Genomic DNA, 20008 nt, shown 5'->3' with positions numbered 1-20008 from the left:
TCCTCCCTGTAGATGAGCTACTCCCGATAATACTTTTCCCTGGAACCCCATTTGCTGCAGAGCACAGGGCCTTCGGTTACCCCTCCTGTGGGTAGTGCTCTGGAAATCAGATTGACACCTGATACAGTTAAGTTAAAAGACCAAACTGAGAGCAGGAATTTGCACATTACTTACATTGAGATATATTAAATGTAAATATATCTTCAATCCCTCTTTTTCATTTTTATAGTTACAAACCTTATCCCTCAAGAGAAGTGCCATAAAGCCATCTTATACTATTTTGTCTGGTTGAGGGAAGCAAATTAAGCCTGTTCTAGCCATTTCCTTGGTGTGACGTATTACGGAAAGGTGAAGTCGTTCAAAGACAATTTCCTCAGAGAAGGAAAAACGTGTATTGCTGAGGATGCCAGTGTCACTTAGGTGTCTTTGGCACTATGAAAGGCACTATTCATTTTGTGACTGCATAATTCATATTATTTGAAATTGAACTCCTTTATAACTGGATCTCTCCTGGTGTCTCAGTGGATATTTTGTGACCATTGTAAATGCCTCGAGACAAAATTTACAGTTATTTTGCAGCGCAATGACTGACTACTGAGTGTAGTCTAGCAAGATATTCCTAAAATAAATGAAACTTCAAAATGAATGAAGACATTTTTGACTCTATTGAAGAGGTTTGACTTCCTTACGCTGAGAAGGAAAGGATCTTCCTCTGAAAGAGCTGGAAATGTTCAGCAGCAAAACTGAGAAGGTGGTCCACAACCTCAAAGAAAACAAGTGCCATGTGCTGGTTTACATCTGTTCCTAGTTAAGACACTAGTGCCTCAAGATGGAGAGCTCTTTTTTGGCTATTTGAAGATTAAGATGTTGTGCTCTGTCATGCTGCACATAAAGCATTCTGGACCTGAAAGCTGCGTCATTGACATGTCTTTATTATTTCTGTTTCTCTTAGATCCTGAACTAAATAAGTTCTCGTGCATCTAAAAGTCAGACAGATGCACCTTTAGAGGTGGAATGCTTTTCTCTAGTAGCATCAGACTTCCCAGGAAACAGCCTTTTGCTATGTTAACATTTAGAGGTGGGTAGAAAAGGCTTTTGCCCCCAACAGTTACCAGCACCTTTCTCCTTTGATTATTTCAATTTTGCTCATTCAGACCTGTCTGGTGAATCAAACTCAAATAGAGTAGCCTCTAAGCTTAGTTAGCTTGCCTCTTGCAACAGCCTCTGTAAAGTGCACCAGTGGAGAATTATACTGTGCTTGCTTCCCTTGTGATACTGAAGTTTGGGAAAGGCCTCGTGCATGTCTCCTCACCAGCAGGAAGCTTCTCCCTGGGGGCCGACCTTAGTTTTTAATGGTTTCAACTATTTGAAATGCATGGTGACTCTCTCCTTTACCCTCTTCAGTGAAAATGTCCTTTCTAGTGACTGTTGTCTGAGCTAAAAGTGCTGATGAAATCCAGGCTCTGAAAGGATGCCCAGACATTGCATTCCTTAGTGGTCACTGCTACACTTTGTCCAAAGTTTACAGCTAAAAGAGTCAGGATCTCACCTTAGCCCATCAGCCCATCCTCATTTCCACTTTTCTTTCCCATTTCTCACCAAAATTTTACTCAATCCCAGATGACACAAAACTTAAAACTCTTCAGACATTGTACAGGCTGAAGTTTTCTATTAGAAAAAGTACAATTATTTCAGCTCTCAGTTAAGGTTTTTGTTGTATATACGAAGAGCTTACAGAGGTGTTCTGTGTGTACCCAGAGATTTTCAGAATGCCTTTCTGGGTATCAAACTAAATCTTAACTTTGTTGAGGATCACCTAAGTTTGTAAATAAAAATGAATTATTGATCCTTGGATTTCCAGATATGGTTTGATGTCCTGATACTGTTGGTTTGAAATCAGTATAGATTATATGCTTATATTTGTATAGTTGTCTTATAGCTTTTTTTATGTTGGACTCACCTTCTGTCTTCAAACTTCAGACATGTGTGCAAATGTCTCCCTGGGGATGCATTCTGCCCTGAATTGCTCCAGGAATGGGTTTGGTGGACTTGGCAGTGTCAGGTTTACAGTTGGAGTCGATGGTCTTAAAGAACTTTTCCAACCTAAATAATTCTGTGACTTCGTGATTCCTAAACTTACAGAAACTGTGGCTCTTTACAATGCATCAGCTCCACTATGGTTTCCGCGCATCACCTTCCAGCAAAACAACTGGAGTTCTGCTCAGCTGGGGTTCGGATTTATCAGGGAAATGACTGATAACAGGTCTGTTATTCTCATGCTGTGCTAATGGTTATGGCATATGACGTCCTGCTGTTGTATAACAGGGGCAGTTGTTGCCATTACAGTCTGTGTAAACAGCAGGCCAGAACCACAGTTTGGTATCAGAAGAAAATTAGCTTTGAGAAGCAGTTCAGACAGAAATCTTTATCTTTCAGCAGAGGAGCACCTTCTAGCGGTATTGAATGAATATGGCAGCTAGTTAAACGGTTGTTTTCACAAATTAGGTAGACATTTAAATGCTAGACGGTGAATAGTAGTGAGTATTTCTGTACACTATGAGTAAATTGATAATTCACTTAAAAACAAAAGAAAAAAACAAACCTGAGTAGAAAAGGCATGTATTTTGAAAAATTAAAACATTTTCCAACTACAGTACTCCCCTCCACCCTCCGCCAACCTTCTAGCTTAATAACTTTCTATGCACTTACCATGAAATAGTATTTTTATGTCTTCTGCTGTGGAACCCACCCACCCTTTGGCTTTTTTTTAGTAGTTTTGGGTTTATTTTATATCTGATTGAGCTCCAAAGGACATTGTCTATGGAACTGTTATTTTGTTCAAAGTTTCACTGATTGTTAACACAGTTTCTCCATCCAGTGTATTTCTAGTAAAGAGATATATCTTAATTTAATATTTGTCATGGTTACTTTTGCAAATAATAGGATCATATAATTTAAAATTAAATTTTTCCAAATCTACAAATAAATACAGTGGATATGGTAATTTAGCTGATATTGTGAATTTCTACTCTTTCAATTTGTATGTAGTAAATAATCTTTTTTGAACATCATTACATAGTATACATAATACAAATGAATGTTGTGCATTTCTAGAAAGGCAAATTAGGATTAATGAGCAATGCTAAATATTATGTCACTGCAGGAGATTTGTGCGTTAGTGGAAGCTATCAGTGTGAAACATATTCATACTTAGATTTTCATGGGCTTCCTCTGAATTTTGCAGCTGTGTGGAAAAATACCAAATTCAAAAAGACCAGTTTGAAGGTGGTTAAAAGAAGACGTAGCTATAGTTCTGCATTTTAACTCTGTAAACATAATCCTGTGTTATTGAAGTAGGGAAGTTGACTTTTTTTGCTGAATAGATTTTTCAGCATCTGGAAACTTCAGCCAGAAGTTGAGATATCTCTTGCTAACATTTTAACCAGTGAAAGCTCCTTCCATGTCACTTGTTTTGTTTGTGCCATTATGAAGTAGATTTGTTGAAATAACTAGTATTTTCGCATCCTCCATCCCATGGTAGGAGGGCAAAGGGGTGGTGAGACAACAGGGAACCTGTGGAAAAGTTAATGAAGTCGGGGTTTTGTCAAGTGCTTTTGTAACAGTGGGCACAGTCGCCTGTTAGAAATACAACTGCCTGACCCTAAGGCTGTTTTGAGTCCGGTAAAATAATAATCAGCTTTCCCATGTAAGGTCTATGCAGCTTGCAGCACATCTTAATACTGATAGAGGACTTAATTAACAGATTGTGTTCCGTTTTGGTGCTCAGACAATTGTCTGTCTGGATGCATCTACAGAAGTATATAGCTTATGAAACAATAGTTTTCACCAGTCTGAAAATGTTCAGGCCTAAGTGCGTACGTACCCCTGTATTTCATTGTAGGCTAGAGAGCCATCTTGCTTTTCACTGGAATATATTTACTCTTTTTCCCACAACATTAATTCTCCACTTGTGTTGTGCATTAGGCTCGTAAACATATTCTCTAACCCTTGACGTTCCCATGTGTGCAGTGTGAGGTTTAGTCACTGTGTCCAGAACAGACAGCGTAGTTGAAAATATTTATTGAAGGCAAGAAATTAAACAAGACCCGTGCTTAATCTGTACATACTGAGATTAAATCAGAAAGCTGTATCTGGTCAGGGTTGTTTTGTGTTTTTGGTGGTGTTTTTTGTTTGTTTGGTTTGGTTGTTGTTGTTTCGTTTTTTCTTTTCTGAATGCTTTACACCTTTGATTAGAACTAGAGAGAGGGAACCTCCTGCATGGGAGCATTCATAGATACATAGAATGGTTTGGGTTGGAAGGGACATTAAAGGTCATCTAGTGCCACCCTCCCTGCCGTGGTCAGGGACACCTTCCCCTAGACGAGGTTCCTCAAAGCCCCATCCAACCTGGCCTTGAACATTCCCAGGTTTGGGACATTTGCAGTTTCTCTGGGCAGCCTGTTCTAGTGCCTCACCACCTTCATGGTGAAGAATTTCTTCTTTATATCTAATCTAAATCTACCTTCCTTCAGTTTAAAGCCTTTACCGCTTGTTCTATCACTACATGCCCTTGTGAAAAGTCCCTCTCCAGCTTTCTTGTAGGCTCCCTTTATGAACTGGAAGGCTGTTATAAGGTCTCCCTGGAGCCTTCTCTTCTCCAGGCTGAACTCTCCCAGCCTGTCCTCCTGGGAGAGGTGCTCCAGCCCTCATCTGCTGAGGGGGTTTAGACAAAAAATAATGTCCTCTGTTCTTGACCAGGAGAAAGTCTATCTCATTTTATTAATTAAAATGAGCATTGTTTCACTTCCTTTGAGACACAAATTGTTTTTATCAGAACACCTGCTGTCTCTTCTATTTGACTGAGCAAGTGATTACATTTTTTGCCTTGAGGAAATGTAAATCCCTTTTTTTTTCTTGCTCTCTGTCAGTTGTTGGTGGCTCAGCATGCATGGTCAGTAGTGACCCTGACATTTCCCGCACTGAGTCCCAGAGGCAGCATTGCTTGCCTTAGTCCTGTAGAAAATCTCTAGCAAAACTCATGGTCAAATCTAAATCTCTTCTGAATTCCAGTTCAACACTGGGGCTATTTGTAGGTGGCTGTTTTCTGTCAACCTCCACTCTGTGTGTTTGATAGAAAGGGGCATTGCTCATTCCAAACAAGCTAAAGTTTTAATCTGCATATTTGCTGTTGTTTAAACATATTAAGCTATTTGCATATAAACATATTCAACTATATTTACAGTTGTATATGTTCGTATTACAATTAGGTTTGCAATTTACTGTGCCACAATACTGCATTTTGGACTGCTTGCCGAAAAGACTATTTCTGAACCTGTAGATGCTCCTAGATGGATGATGACAAAATCTGCCTTGTTTTCTGACTCAAAAATGCTTTGTAATTGTTTATTTTAAAAGGCTGTGTGCTAGATAGCTTGTAAGCAACTCTATTTACTCTTGAAAATAAGCTTGTGAATCAGTTTTATTGCAGTTTAAGGAAAAGAAGAAACAGTATAGAAAAAAAAGAAAATAAATATTTTGACAAGTCATTGCAGAATATCGCTAAACCGGTGTTGAAAAACAGAGATTACAGCACTGCCCTTCAGAGTTCAGCATCAGCATTATATGGCATATAAGTACCACCGTGTTTCTTTTATCTGCTGTGAAATTTGGTTTCAAATGATTTCAAAGAAGGAAAACATAGTTTCTGTAGACACTACATATAAGATGATGAAACATTGTAGCTCTAATATTACAAAAAGCAGAAGGAACATGAAATTAGTTTTATAGGTCTGGCAGTTAAAAAAGCAGGTTTCTTAAAAATCTAATTATTAAAGAATAAAGAGTGCAAAAATATAATTAATACTTCCATGCCCTCTAACCAGTTTTTCTTTTGTTATGCAGTGAGGACATCTAAAGAGAGAAAATTTTTTTCATATTCATTTTATAACCTGGGATACAATCACGCAGAATTAAAAAACCTGCACCTCAAGAACAATTGCATTAGCATTTCCTATTGCTAACGCAGGGTTTTCAGTTGCTTCCCTACTAAAAAATATTCTAAAACATTATAGGAAATCAATATCTATTTTTACAGGTTTCCTTTTAACTACATCAGCACAATTGTCTAAACCTGGAGTAGTAGCATCAGTAAGAGTGAAGTCTATAATTAAAATTATATGTTGAATCTGTATAGTGGGAATTGACAGATGCAGAAAAATTCAGAATTAGGCCTGCCTACACACTGTAATTCTGGCATAGCCTTAAGTCTTCCCACATTATCTGCCTTTTACAGCTTTTTCACAACAGCAGCTCGAGGTTTTGCATCTAGGTAATATTAATGGCATTAATGTAAAGCGAAGAGGGAGATGTGGTGCTTTTATGAGTCCCTGCAACATTTGGTACAGCCGATGGCACTGAACATTACTGCCCTGCTCTATGTTGCCTTTGGGCAGTCCATTAAGAAATGAAAATGTCAGTCCTTCCCTTGCAGCAGCACAAATCCATCTTCCTATTCTTGTTTTTGTATTAAAAGATAAATGTACATTCCTATGAAGCAATCTTTAAAGACTCTGTGGCATTTTAGAGGAAGGCAAAGGATTATACGTTTCACCTCCATTTGCTGACCTGCAGTTTCTGGTTCAGACCAGGCCCTTGAGACCACCCAGCTCAGGTAAGACAGGCTGCACAAGAAGCCTGATGGAAGGACATCTGGCTACTGTCAGTATTCTGACCAGTATTGGCTGGACTGGTGGGAAACCGGAGATCTGAGGTTCCTGGTGCCCTAGCACATTATGTACTTTGCAAGGACATCACTTTTGTAGCTAGGGCAGTACCTGAGACCTTGACTATTACGTTTTGTGACATTAGGCTGTATTTTACCTTAGACTGCAAAAGCTGAGAAGTGAAGTTCTCCCTGATTAAGGTTCACCTTTCGCAGCCAGAGGAAGCCCCGTCCATGCTGAGTCATGTGGAGAGGAAAGGACCAAGCTGCTAAGTGGTGAGCTGGGAGAAGGCCTGAAAGGAGAGCTTGCGGGGGCTACAGAGGTGTTGGGTCCCTGCATGGGGGCCAGCAAGTCCCATCACCTCTGAGTACGGGTTCCAGGCACAGTGTGGGGAGACTTGGTTGATTCTCTAAGGCAGGAGCAGAGAAGCTATGTTTTCCTGCAAGGTGGATGGTGGACTTAGCCACATTACCTGCCTCTGCCGTGGTTCTTCCATCTGTAGAATCAGTCTAGGCATATTTTTTCTTCTACTAAAGAGCTTTGGCTTCTGCTGATGAAAGCAGTGTACAGAGGTGAAGTGACAGAGCACTGGAACAGGCTGCCCGGAGAGGCTGTGGAGTCTCCTTCTCTGGAGACATTCAAAACCCGCCTGGACACATTCCTGTGCGATCTACTCTAGGTGAATCTGCTTTAGCAGGTGGGTTGGACTAGGTGATCTGCAGAGGTCCCTTCCAACCCCAGCCATTCTGTGATTCTGGTTTAATTGTCTTTTGCTACTGTTCATCATAGCTTTTTGCCTAGTAAGGTGCTTCTAAGGCGTGGGACTTTGATACCAGAATACATTCATGTATGTATATTGAAGAGAAAACCAAACTTTCAGGAACATTTGAACATTTTAATTAAAATAGGTAAGCTAATGTCTTAATAAGTGTGAAAATTTCAGGTCCTTTGTGTGTGAGATAAAAGTGGTACAAAGACAAATGGGGAACAGTGGATGCATAGTGGCTTTCCTCAGAAAGCAGCTTTGGGATATTGGTAGCAAAATTTACCTCTTCATCTTAGAGGTTATTGTTTTAACAATTTTGCTTACAAAACAATGCTGAATTTACAGCAGTAAATGAGGCAGTTGTTTCTCTTGACCACAGCTGAGAACATATACAAAAAAATCAAATCTATCAGGCCCAGGTCTATTTTGTTTTCATCTTGTATATTACAAAGTTATCCACCACTGTAATATCTCATGATCTAGATATGGTACATGAAAACTACCCACACTGTGCAGTCAGTTTTGTAGGTTAATACATTATTACAACATTCAATAATGTCTTCAAACTCATTATGACAGTTGGGCAGTTAATTGGATGCTGTGTCCTCAGATTTAATCCTAAAAAAGATTTATGGGAAACCCATACTGAACATACTTTGTCAGAGAAGAAGATGTTGACTTTGGCTCTTATCTGTTTAGTTTATTGTTCATTTATTGTAGCAAAATGGAATAAAGTTTATTTAATTTTATTTGTTTATGTCAATCTATCTGGGGAATGTTATAATAAAACATTTTAGGAGCATGTTTTTCCAAGTAAAAATATAACCAAGTAAATATGAACAGATGTCTTATGCCTTTTAACTCTTATTTTGTAGAAAACTTTTGATTTCAATCAGGACAGCATTAGAATTAGTTCAGCCTAGTTGAACAAAAACACTTTAAAAAAGTGTGTTTAATTGATTATAGAATCACTTATGAACAGGCAAACAAATGTCTAGAAGACTTATCAGCTACTAGAGTGTATTCATAGCTGAGTATTGAGAGGAACATGAATAGCTGAGGGTAAGAGAGGGAAGGATTTTTCATTCGATTTGTGTTCCAAAGATGATTTTTAAAGACTACCCAGTGCCTTTAGACTCAATTCAGCACGAGGCATGTTGTGTGAGAGGCCCAGGCCAGGAAAACAGATGACAGAGGCACTGGGACACAGATAGTTTTGTAGCAATGCCTCATCTTCTTTTTTCCCTTCTGTTCTTCATTATTCAGAGTTTGTTGGGAATAATCTTTCCAGAAGCATAAGCTGGTTTCTTTCCTTTTCCTTCCGCTTTTTCTCTTATGTGTATGAGCACCTTGGGACTTCTGTTACAGATGGCTTTATTGATATAAAATTAATGAGCTTTATAGGGTTGTGTGGGCCATGTAGGATTGTATCCAGCTACGGAAACAGACATGGAGACAAGGAGTAACTTTTATAACACAGTTTATTCCATATTTTAATTTCAGTGGGACGCAAAAGGAGTAATGCAGAAAAAGTGCAATTTCAGAGTCCAAACCGTTTGTCCCTCCTTTTGCAGGTGAGCCCAGAGCAGTGAACTGAGCATCTAGGACTCGTGTGTTAGTCCTACATGAGTGAAGTAGTGGAGTCCCCAGTTTGCTCCTGCTTGTCCCCAGCAAAGAATGTAGAGCAGGGCTGCCATCCCTGCTGCACTGCTCATATTCTTGAGGATCAGGGAGGACCAAGGGATCTGCAGCAGAAATCGGTATCATCTTGCTGCATGCTATTTCATGGTGATTTTTATCTTCTGAGTGCACTGAGATCTGGATTCTCCCCTGGAAAAGCAGGTCCCTGCCCATCGGCTTCCCCGGTCCTTCCCTGGCCACTGGCACAGCACAGTAAGTGCTCCCTGATACTCTCCCAGGGCCACGATGGTAGTTGATGACATTGCTCTGTCACGTATGACCTGGACCATGCAACTCTTTGGGAGGGTGATGCTGACAGAAAGTAAAAAGCATCTCATTTTGCATCTTTCTCTGCATGTATACTTGCATAATTCAGTCACACTGAGAACATAAAGGTCATTCTTGTTCAGCTACACGTGTTTTATGTTCTGATTACCCGATCAGAATGAAATTTCTCCCAACCTTTTATTTTTTTTTTTTTAAGTCAGACTCTCACATTGACTTTGAAGCATTTCCTTACTGTTGTCTTAGTTTTTCTTTTTACATGCTGAAACACAGGCAGATGAACCCTAGACTTTGCTTGAGAATATCTGCAATCCTTTTTAATGCTGCTTGTAAAAGGCATTGCATGTGAGTGGTGGAAGGGTTATATGTGAAGCTTTTAAATTATTGTATTAATCTTGAACTCATTGGATGCTTTCAATCCAAACTTTAATTGAAATTTGAAGTTTTGCCATCTTTGGGTACTTGTGAGCACAGGCTGCATTTATAGATGTTATAAAGGCAGCACTTAAGGAGGAAACAATTCCAGATTTTTCCAAAATCAGGTGACTTTGATAATATTTTCCACAGTTTCTTCTGAACTGAATGCCTCTTTCCTGATTAACAACAAAACATCATTCATCATTCTAATGGTACTTGCTTAATATGTAACAGTAACATCTATATAGGAGATACTATGCAGTGAGAATAAAATGATCTGTCTGTACAAAAAGCCAACCATTTTACTATTAAAAAGCTCTACAAAATTTAGTGCTGGTCTAAGTAATTGTTTCCTCTCCTGAAAAACCTCACATATTAGAAGTCCAGGCAGGTAAAACCCGAGAATCTCTGCTTCCCAGAGGTGTGAAGTTATGTTTTCTAGCCCAGGACTTCAATGTTTTATGTTTTCTTTTGTGTCCAGAAAAGCATATTTTGCTTTCACATTGAATTTTACCCAGACAAATTAACTTACTAAAAAGCAATACTGAGGTGGAGAAAGGAGAAATAAACAGTGGATCTGTACCTTTAAAGATTGAAAGATACAAATGGCAAGTGTTTGATTTTGGAAATAGCTTACTGTTTACAATCTTGGCTGCAATCAGATGGGGGCAATAAACTCATTTCGCCTAGAGCTTCCCATTAACATTCTCCTGTTTTATCCTTTTTCATGCTGAGAGCACCTTTGTCACTAAATGGCATTGACATCGTTCCTGTATCCCTCTGAGATTTAAGTGTGTATTATAGTAGGTAATTGCCAATAAGTGCCCTTTCATGGATTAAAAAGCTGCATTGCTAATAACCCTTTCATGTTTCCAATAGACAATTCATGCAAAAGATTTTTTTTAAGTGAATATTTTTCTTTTAAAAAAGAGAAATTGAAAGATTAAGTAATTATCAAAAGAAAACAAACAACACTTACAATGAGTTGAGTACACAATGCCCCTGCACAGAATATAGGCACACAATTTTGCTACGAGATCCTGTGAGTTTGCGGGTACATCCATACACATGTAAAGTATTTCAGATTATCAGGAGCTGGTTCTTCATTTCATGTCACAGTTATAGGCAATTTAAAAAAATGTTGTTCTAGATATTATATATACATATATATTTACTCAATACAATTGAAACATACAACAAGAGGGATTTAATAATCATGTAGAATAGAATCGTTTTCACAGAGAGATTTTGTGAGGACAAAATTATCTTAGAACTGTGGAAATTAAAGAATTAAGACACTGTACAAAGTATATTAAAAAGTACTTTGTCAATAGTAACTTCTGAAAATAAAGTTAACTTGCTCACTGCTACATGGGCTTTTACAGTTAACACGGTAGTGTGTGGGACTTGGCAAGAAAACAGCTCAGCAGGTGGTTGATTATGGAACGTGATTATTTTGTTGAAAAAACACATAGTTAATGACTCTTGAAGGTAGATGTTTTGATGACTATATATTGTGCCGTTTTAATGACTGAAATGCACTATAGACTATCTTACACTGTCCTGAAACTGTGATGCTAAGACCCTAAAGGAGCAGGAGGAGCAGCACTCCTGTGTAGCAGTGTCGCTTTAGTCTTCTTGTGGCTCAGCCACCTCTTTATTTTAGACTTTTCCTGTGCACAGTTCTCCCTGTTGACGAGATTAGAGTTCATGGTAGAACAACATACTCCCTTGAAGCAGAACAGTTCTGAGAAACAGCTGTAATTGCCCGGGGTCTGGGGGAGCCACCAGTGTGCCCTGCCTGTTGCTTTGAAACCACTGCTGCCTGGGGGAGGATTTAACAACGATCTTCAATCCCTGTTCGTTTTCTTCATGAGTGGATTCTCTGTGGCCCTGACTATGCTCAGGGGCTTCATCTTGATGTTTGGTTTTTGTTTGTTTTCGGAAATGTGCTGCATTTACCCGAGTTAATGAGGTTCCACTGACTGTGTCAGTGGACCTCTAGTGCAAGAAGCATTAAAAGGAAGTACTTGTGGAAAGCCTCTCGGCAAGTCCTCAAGAACTTCAACTCTTAACCATCATGATTATTATTAATTATATAGTCCAATCACAGCAGCACTTACAAACAGATGAAAAAATAATTAACAGAAACTGTAAGTAAGCTCCTCAACACTGTGTGCTCTTATCTTACTGTATTGTTCTGGCCAAGAATTAGAGTAGCTAGTTAAAACTTCTCTTCATTCTTCATTCCATATCACATGTACATACAGGTAAGAAGTACTATTTCACAATAAATTAAGGTATATTTATGACAAGGATATTATTTAAAATGCCATTTCTGTAAAGCCAGGAGTTGCTAGTGTTTCTTTTCTAGTTGGTGCACACATTAAGTTTTACTCTTCATTGCTGTGTATTCTTGCTTACTCAAGAGGGTGCTGCACAATACAGGAGACCAAATTTTAAACAGGGCTGATGACACAGAGCCAAACAGGCAGGGAGAGATGTGTGTCTTTGTGTTTAAGTCATTGTTCTTGGGGACAGAGTAGTGTCCCTTACCCTTCCTGTCAGACAACAGCAGCACTGGCATTTGTGGTGACATCTTCTAGTTTTAATTCTTTGATAGAGTGTCTGATTTGCTACTGAGAAAATGATTGGGTCGAGGCAACTATTGATGCTGCAGATGATCTCTGTGACTTTAAAAATGGCAGTTAATGTGCTCATGTTTCTACAGGGTGGTTGGCAATTAGTTCTATAAACTAGTATTACCATCATCATAACATGATAAGGTATGAAAGAAACAGCAAATACAATCATAGCGGCTGAAATCAGTAACAGAGGTCTAACAAGTCTGTTCCTTCTTTGCTGACGTTTACTGAGTTGTAGTAAAGCTTTGAGAGTCAACATGTAGCACGTAAATATGACTGTGATTGGAATTAGGAATCTCAATACGATTTTGGAGACCGTGAATGGCACTTCAAATTGTAAATGTCCTTCAGTGCCATCCAGGGAATCTATTAATTCGTCTTTTGTTTCAGCTGCAACTGCGTAGTAGATCTCTGGCATTGATGCAAACACTATGAAGATCCATACCGCGGTGGTACAAAACGTGGCCTTTCCTTTGTCCCACCATGTTAGCGAAGTGATAGGATGGACAGCACCTACATATCTGTCAAAACTGATAAGTGTCAGGAAGTAGACACTTCCATAGATATTAATACTAAAAAATATATTTATAATATGAAAAAATTCTGGACTGGAATAGACAGCTAAGTTTTGGAGACTATAATAAACTGAAAAAGGTGCCATGAGAGTCCAAGTGAAGTCACACAGTGCCAAATTAAATAGAAATATAGTATTGGTAGTCCATGTCTTCATGCAGTACACATAATGTCGTAGTGCAAGTATATTGCCGAGAAATCCTGCTAATAAAGTGAAAAGGCAAACCAGAATCAGCAAATAACAGTACCACTGCAGCTTAGGATTTTTACTGCAAATGTAAATAGTGCATGTACCGTTCGTCATCCTTCCGTGGAGCGTGCCTGAAGGGAGAAGAGAGACCAACAGCTTTTAAAATAAAAGTTGAATTAGATGTATTGAATTTAAAATTCAAAACTCTTAAGTTAAATCAAGCATGTTTGAATGGGCAAAAGAATTCAGAATACAAAATGATGTACACACACTCTCCTATGTGAAAATAAATGTAACTTCCAAGTAGATAGCACTTAAATCTTGCTCTACAGGAACACCAGCACAGGCAGACCTTCATGAACTTTTAACCTAAACTTTATAGTCTTTTTCTCTCTAATATTTGATGTAGTGCTTGACAGAGAGAAAAAAAGCACACACTCTAAGTATCAGCAATGTCCCCCTGGCCACTGATGTGTCTGTGTCCAGCTTTGGAAGAAGCAGTGGAGAGGATGGTCATTGTCCCCCTCATTCCATCCTTGCTTTGAATGCCTCGAGTGTCCATACTGGGCCTAGAGACATGTCTAGTGTGGGCAGCTGCAGTGGGCTGTGACTGAGATACAGAAGATGACATCAAAACACATCAGGATGAGCTCATGCTTCTCCTGAAGGCCACCAATCTTTCCATCTAAAGCACTGAACAAGCTGAACAAACTATTTTTTTTTTTTTTTTAAAATATTCTTCTGTTAATTAATGTCCCAGCCCAAAACATTGTCCTTATTGCAGGGTTGGAGAGAATTAATTTTGTCTCCATCTTTTGGCCTGGTTCGTACTAGTGCCTGTATATCTGGAATATAGATCTGCAGTGTATTTTTCAAAGCAAGACTGTTATGCTTGCAAAGTCTAACATTTAATCCCAATGATTTTGTAGTCCTAAAAAAAAAAAAAAGACTGGAATATTCTGCCAGAATGAGCTGTCACCAACTGCAGTTTGTCATGTTTCTAGAACCTCTCTCCAAGTGATGCAGCAGATGCCAAACTGCAAGGTCTGTCCAAGTAGGAGCTTTTTCTGAGGGTCATCCAAGTAGCCATTTATAGATCAAAGTCCACCACAGTACTTGATAGGATGACAGGATAAAATTTTACTCAGTACAAAGCACACTTTGAATGGAAGAAAAGACTTTTGCAAAATGTTATCGATTCCTTGAAAATTTTCAAACAGATTCAACTATTAAGTTGGTAGTAGAATCTAATGTTTTGCTCTCATGCCTACCTTAATGCAATATGACTTTTTCAAAGGTGTGTTCACAGACACAATTCAGAATGTAAAAAACATGAGCTAGAGTGAAGACCTGCGAAACAGAGACTGTATTATTGTGCTTTGCAAATTTATATTTGATCTAGACAGTGAACTGACAAAAAGCTAGTTCAGACTGTATGGAATGAAATTAAGAAGGAAAGTTGTTTCTCTAGAAGGTCAGTGACCAGAGTAATCAAATGACTTTCCTGAAAGTGAATACAGAGCGAAAGCCATCTGTTCTACTTCCAGTGTATTTCACAGGTGGGGAATGTTTGCTCTTGAAATGTATTTTGTTTAGTATTGAAGCACTGTACTTTAACCTGGAGTAGCTGAACTCTTTCTCTACTTTTCTCCACAGCCTTTGTGGAATCATACCTTGTGTTATTTTTTTCTTCAGCTGAAGTTCATAAGATATCCCTGTAAATTCTTTAAAATGTAGCCACTCTAATAGGTACAGTGCACCTAATTAGCACTTATAGTATGTTCAGCTGAAAGGGTTTTGAATATATATAGGAAAATTATATAATATTTTCCTAAAATCATCTTGGTTCTACCTTCCTTTTAAATAATTCTGAATGGAGGCACTAAGCACTTCATTCCAAGATGAGCTGGCAGTAAAAACAAGTCCTAAGCTGGCTACAAACAGCACGGCCATAGCTGTGTGAGGGAATTGTAATGTTCCTGATCTCATCAAGCTCCTGGGCAAGGACTATAGGTAGGTCTGAGTGGAGTGCAGCAGAGAGCTGTGCCACCTGCTCCACTGTGCTGTAAGTTGGCTGGGCAAAGCCTGGATGCATAGCCTGGTACCTGCCTTAAGGCAATTACAGACCTGAACTAATATTAATAAATCCCCTATTCCCTTCATGACCTTCAGTTCACTGCACTGTACCCAGCATTGAGCTCTGTGAAGTTAGTTTGTAGCAGGGGGTGCTGGAACGGCACAGCTGGGTAAGGTGCGTTTGGAGATCAGAGAGTCGTTAGAAAATACGTCTGTGTTTGCATAGGCATTTCTCATGTGTCTACCTTGGGATTCATATTTGGGATTTCTAAAATATTCTTCCTGTCTCCTATTAATTCTTTGTATTAGAGTAGAGCTTAGAGGCCGTAACCAAGACTAGATTCTTGAAACGGTGCTTTGCAACTGGTCTGAGCATCTCACAGGGTGAGCACAGGGGAGTGAGTGCAGGGATAAAAGGAACCTTTCCTGAGGTAATCTAATAGGCAAGAGAAGAACATCAGAAGATCATCTTAGCACAAACAGGATAACTCAAGCTACAGTATGTGACTAGAACATCTTCACAGTTCAAGTCCAAAATTTTGCATCTGTAGTTTAAGAAAACTCTCTTTTTTTAACATTGCTGTGTTCACTGCTAAGTCCTGGTATTCTTAAACAAAGCCAGCAAACACACATAGACACACCTTAGCAGCGGCAGAATGACCAAGAGCACCATGACAGGTGAGGGGTTGCATATGGTGTTAGTGCTAAGAGCAGACTTTCCAGACTTTGAAAGTAAAACTGGGCTTTCAAGGCTAAAAAAATACTTCTAATTTATTGATATTAATTTTTCAGCAGAACAGTTTCAGCTATTGATGTAGATGGCCATGAATGTTAAATGGGTAGAAAGAGCAATCACATGATGTGGCATCCAAAATTAATGGGATACGTCTGATTTTATAAAGGGCTTGATATTAGAATGCTACATATATACCCCAGGAAAGAGTTGAAGTTTATGGGCTCCATCACTCATAATTAAGACAAGAAAGCATGCTTAAATGAATGGGTAAGAGCTTTATGTTTCTCCTGTAAGAAGCAATCTAATGAAACCAACCATTTTGTGGGCTGTGGATCTAAAGATGCTAGAAAAGTTTTAGTTTGTAAAGAAGTGACCTGTTTGATTGACTCCGTTTTTGTACCTGCTTATTGGGTTGTCTCTTCTCCTGGACCTGAATGAAATGTGACTCTGAGAATGATTATCTACAAGTTCCTCTGTCATTGTTCCCGACAGCATCTGCTCACTGTTACAGAAAATCACGAGGGTTTCAGCTGAGAAGCTGATTTACTGCTTGGTTTGTTGCAGGGCCATGAACTGTCAAGTGTCTACTTCCATGTGTCCCCCTTGCACCTGTGTTGTGGCCTCCAAAGTCTTGGAGTAGATAGAAGACCTTGTTTCAGTAAATAATTCCTTTTTGAGGAAACTTCTTCTGGAACTAAGAGACATTGTGTCACTGTTTGCAACTGTGTTTGAATCTAGTGCAAATCTATTCCAGTCACCAGATAGGTTTTCCACATTTCTGACTATTGATACACAAATATATTTATTTTACATATGGTCTCAAATGTACCCTTCTAGCTCATCTTATCAAATGAGTAAAGCATTTTACAGCGAGTCCTAGGTTCCTTTATAAAAATATCAAGCATTATTTGCAATTTTTACTTTAACATCCTACTTGTTAAGTAATCATCTCATGCATTCCCTTTTTATGTTCAACTGAATTGATACGAAAGGATATAATGCAATGTGAGTATTAAATGGAAGATTTCACATATTTGAGTTCAACTGCATTTAGCATATTACACATACTAGTATGATGGGAACAATAAGTAACATACAGCAGTATTTGTACGCAATTAGGCAAGTAGATTGTGCTAATAACCAATTCCATTCCTCTTAATGACTCCTTCTTTAATGTGATTAAGCTACTATTTCTTTCATTAAAAAGCAATGTTGATGGACTTACTTGAGAGTTAATGAAGTCCTATATGGCAAACATAAGCTACAGTAGAAAGAAAGTTGGATAGAAAAATAGCAAGAATTTACCTACCAAAGACAATATTTGTGAAAAAGTACTTTAAAAATATGAAATTTATTCATGTATATATGTATTAATCAGTGTATAATAGCTAAATAGAGAAAATTATATTGCTTTGTAGAATACACGTGCAATTAATACTTAATAAATCTTTCTCTTACCTGTTTTAGAAAGGTTGAAATTATCTGTTTCACAGAAATCTAGATTCCAGTCTGTGCTTTTTGTCTCCATTAGTCTGGACCTTCTAAAATCAGAACTCTATTTTGAAAGTACTGTTTTAAATCCAGGGTTTTGGTGATATTCCATATGCAATGGCAGCTCTTCAGAGAGCAGTTGTCAAACTGCAAAGGAGAGATCTTTTATCATTAGGCCCCTCCTCTCAGTAAGTCGGGATGATTTGCTATTGCCATAGCAGCCTCTGCTTGCTTTTTAGGGAAGGACAGACTTACTGCACATCACCGTCTAGACAGGCCTGGGGCTGTCATTGTTTCCAGCAGCAAAAGAGGAGTACAGGGGCTTGGGGCATCTGTGTGTGTGTTTGCACTGTCCATTTCTTCTCCCTTTTTCACTGCCAGAATCCTTGTTGTTGCTGCCCTACTACTGGACTGGTCCATGGATCTGTGTTGCTCTTGTCCCATCACAGAGCTTGGTTCACCCCTCCTACCTACCTATAACTTCCACTACCCAAGAGTTCCCACCTTATTGTAAAATCACAGCCCTGTCAGATAACTCCCATCCTCCAACTGTGCTTAGTCCAGAGCTTAAATGTTACCTATGAGGTCAGCCCGTGACCCAGGTCTGCTCCAGGTCCTCCAGTCTTCCTGCACCAAACCTACATCTCCAGTCTTCAGCAGCGCACACCTGTCCTGGGATCTTCCTGTTTCATTCCCTGAATGAACACCTCATATTTCTTACTAATGTCCCCCATGTTATAGCTTCACCATGTGTCCAGCCCTAATCCATGCTGAAACTGGACTTTTCATCCCACAGGTCTCCCCTTCCCAGCCACTCAACATGAGTATTTTATTGCTCTCAATCTAATCCTTTCTCCTCACCAACCTATGCCAGAGCATCAGAGGCTGTGTTTCCCTTCTTCCAGCATAGAGTGTCCATTTCTCCATCCTACAGTTATCAAAGGCTTCATGCCCTCAAGTCCATCCAGGTCCAGTCAAGAGCTTTGGCTTCCTAATTAAGATGTTACATTTCCCAAGCCTTTCCAGTCTCACTGTTACCTTCTTATCACCAACCCATACTGGAAGCTTAGCACCTCATTTCCTTCAAGTTTTCTACCCTAGATTTTGTAGTTCAGCAACAGCTCCCGCAGATGGCCTTCATCCCAGACCATTCCACTTTTGAGTCTGCATTATCACCTCTCTTGATACTTTCTGTCCAGCTCCTCATTTTCCTTCTGTTTTCTCTATTTTGACGTCTTCTAGCACTTGACTGCACTATTTCCTCATTAGATGCTGTCATTCACCTTACTGCTTGAATTACGAGTTGTCTTCCTTACCCCCGCTGTCTTCTCCTGTGGCACTCTCTGCCTTGCAAAAGCAAATTCCCATCTCTTGCACTGATGAGATTTTCAATACCTCAGGCAACTGAAGAACATGTTAAAAAAAACCACCTGGTTTTAGAAAAGAAAAGTTATTTTTGGAAAAAGGTAGACCATCTATTGTCTAGAAAATGGGATGGTTTAAGCAGTTGCCGTTCCAGTTCATCACTCCTTCCCATTTTTGCACAATTGTGCAGCACTACTGTTCACTGAGCTTCAAGGTCAGCAGGTTGATGTAACTAATTCAAATGAAAGAAAAAAAACAAAAATGTAAATTTTATTTTCTTCTAGATGGGTCAGCTCTCCACTCTTGTTCACTTGTGCATGTCTACTCGTCTTGCTTTGCCAGCATGATAGTAGAGTGGGTAGAGATATTAATGACTGAAACAGGGAAACATCAGAAGCTGCTTAACCAGCATATGGAATCACATGTAGTGTATGTAAAATCACAGCCACATTTTGATCAGGTACCACAGACATGATGTGGACTCCTTCAGACCTCCACCTCAGTGATTCTGGTTGTGAGAGCCCCAAACAGTTTTTCTTCAGTTTGTGGGAAGCAGCCATGTAATTTTGTAAGAATAATACCTGTTCATGCTGAACTACAGAAGGGTAGTATGGCTGCATGATGCTAAATCTGCCCTCCCCACACATAGTGGAATAATTTGATATAAGAAAAAATACACTTTAGTGCTCTATTTTGGTTTTGTTATCATTTAAATGTGTATTTACTGACTAAATATGCTTTCTCATAATATTCATACCACAGGTCAGTTGCTCCGTCTGAAAATGTTTCGAGAGGACCATGGGTCTTGGATGACGATGTTCTTCAGTACCATCCTCTTCCTCTTCATTTTTTCTCACATTTATAATCTGTTCCTCATTATGGCAGGGAATATGAGGTGGGTTACAGAGTTTCTTTTTGTCTCTTTTGCTCTAGAATATATTCTACTGGAAACTTTTAATATTATGCTGCTTTACAGTGAACAAGAGCTTAACAAAATATAAACATAGTAGTATTCACTATCTTTTTTTTATTCCTCTGCCTTCTGAATTTAGGCAGAACAGT

At 39.0% G+C, this 20008-nt stretch overlaps 2 protein-coding genes across 3 annotated transcripts in view; one reads left to right on the top strand and one right to left on the bottom strand.

Annotated features, from left to right (window-relative positions):
* TMEM117 (transmembrane protein 117) overlaps positions 1 to 20008 on the top strand; it is a 207404-nt gene that overhangs the window by 12988 nt on the left and 174408 nt on the right. The window contains exons 2-3 of one of the 2 annotated variants that reach the window (XM_021284091.2): positions 8992 to 9062; positions 19709 to 19841. In XM_021284091.2, the coding sequence (XP_021139766.1) occupies positions 19729 to 19841 (113 nt within the window). In that variant the 5' untranslated portion in view covers positions 8992 to 9062; positions 19709 to 19728. The remainder of the gene's footprint in view (positions 1 to 8991; positions 9063 to 19708; positions 19842 to 20008) is intronic. The other variant, XM_065048611.1, reaches the window with a different exon arrangement.
* LOC110356992 (P2Y purinoceptor 1) lies at positions 11835 to 17651 on the bottom strand. The gene is made up of 2 exons (XM_021284093.2): positions 17549 to 17651; positions 11835 to 13409 (listed from the first exon to the last, which is right to left on the bottom strand). The coding sequence occupies exons 1-2, from the start codon at positions 17616 to 17618 to the stop codon at positions 12388 to 12390; spliced, it is 1092 nt and encodes a 363-aa protein (XP_021139768.1). The 5' UTR covers positions 17619 to 17651; the 3' UTR covers positions 11835 to 12387.

This window comes from Columba livia, chromosome 1, assembly GCF_036013475.1.
Source record: "Columba livia isolate bColLiv1 breed racing homer chromosome 1, bColLiv1.pat.W.v2, whole genome shotgun sequence".
NCBI lineage: Eukaryota > Metazoa > Chordata > Aves > Columbiformes > Columbidae > Columba > Columba livia.
Note: the sequence above shows the minus strand (reverse complement) of the source record. Positions and strands in the feature narration are given on the sequence as shown.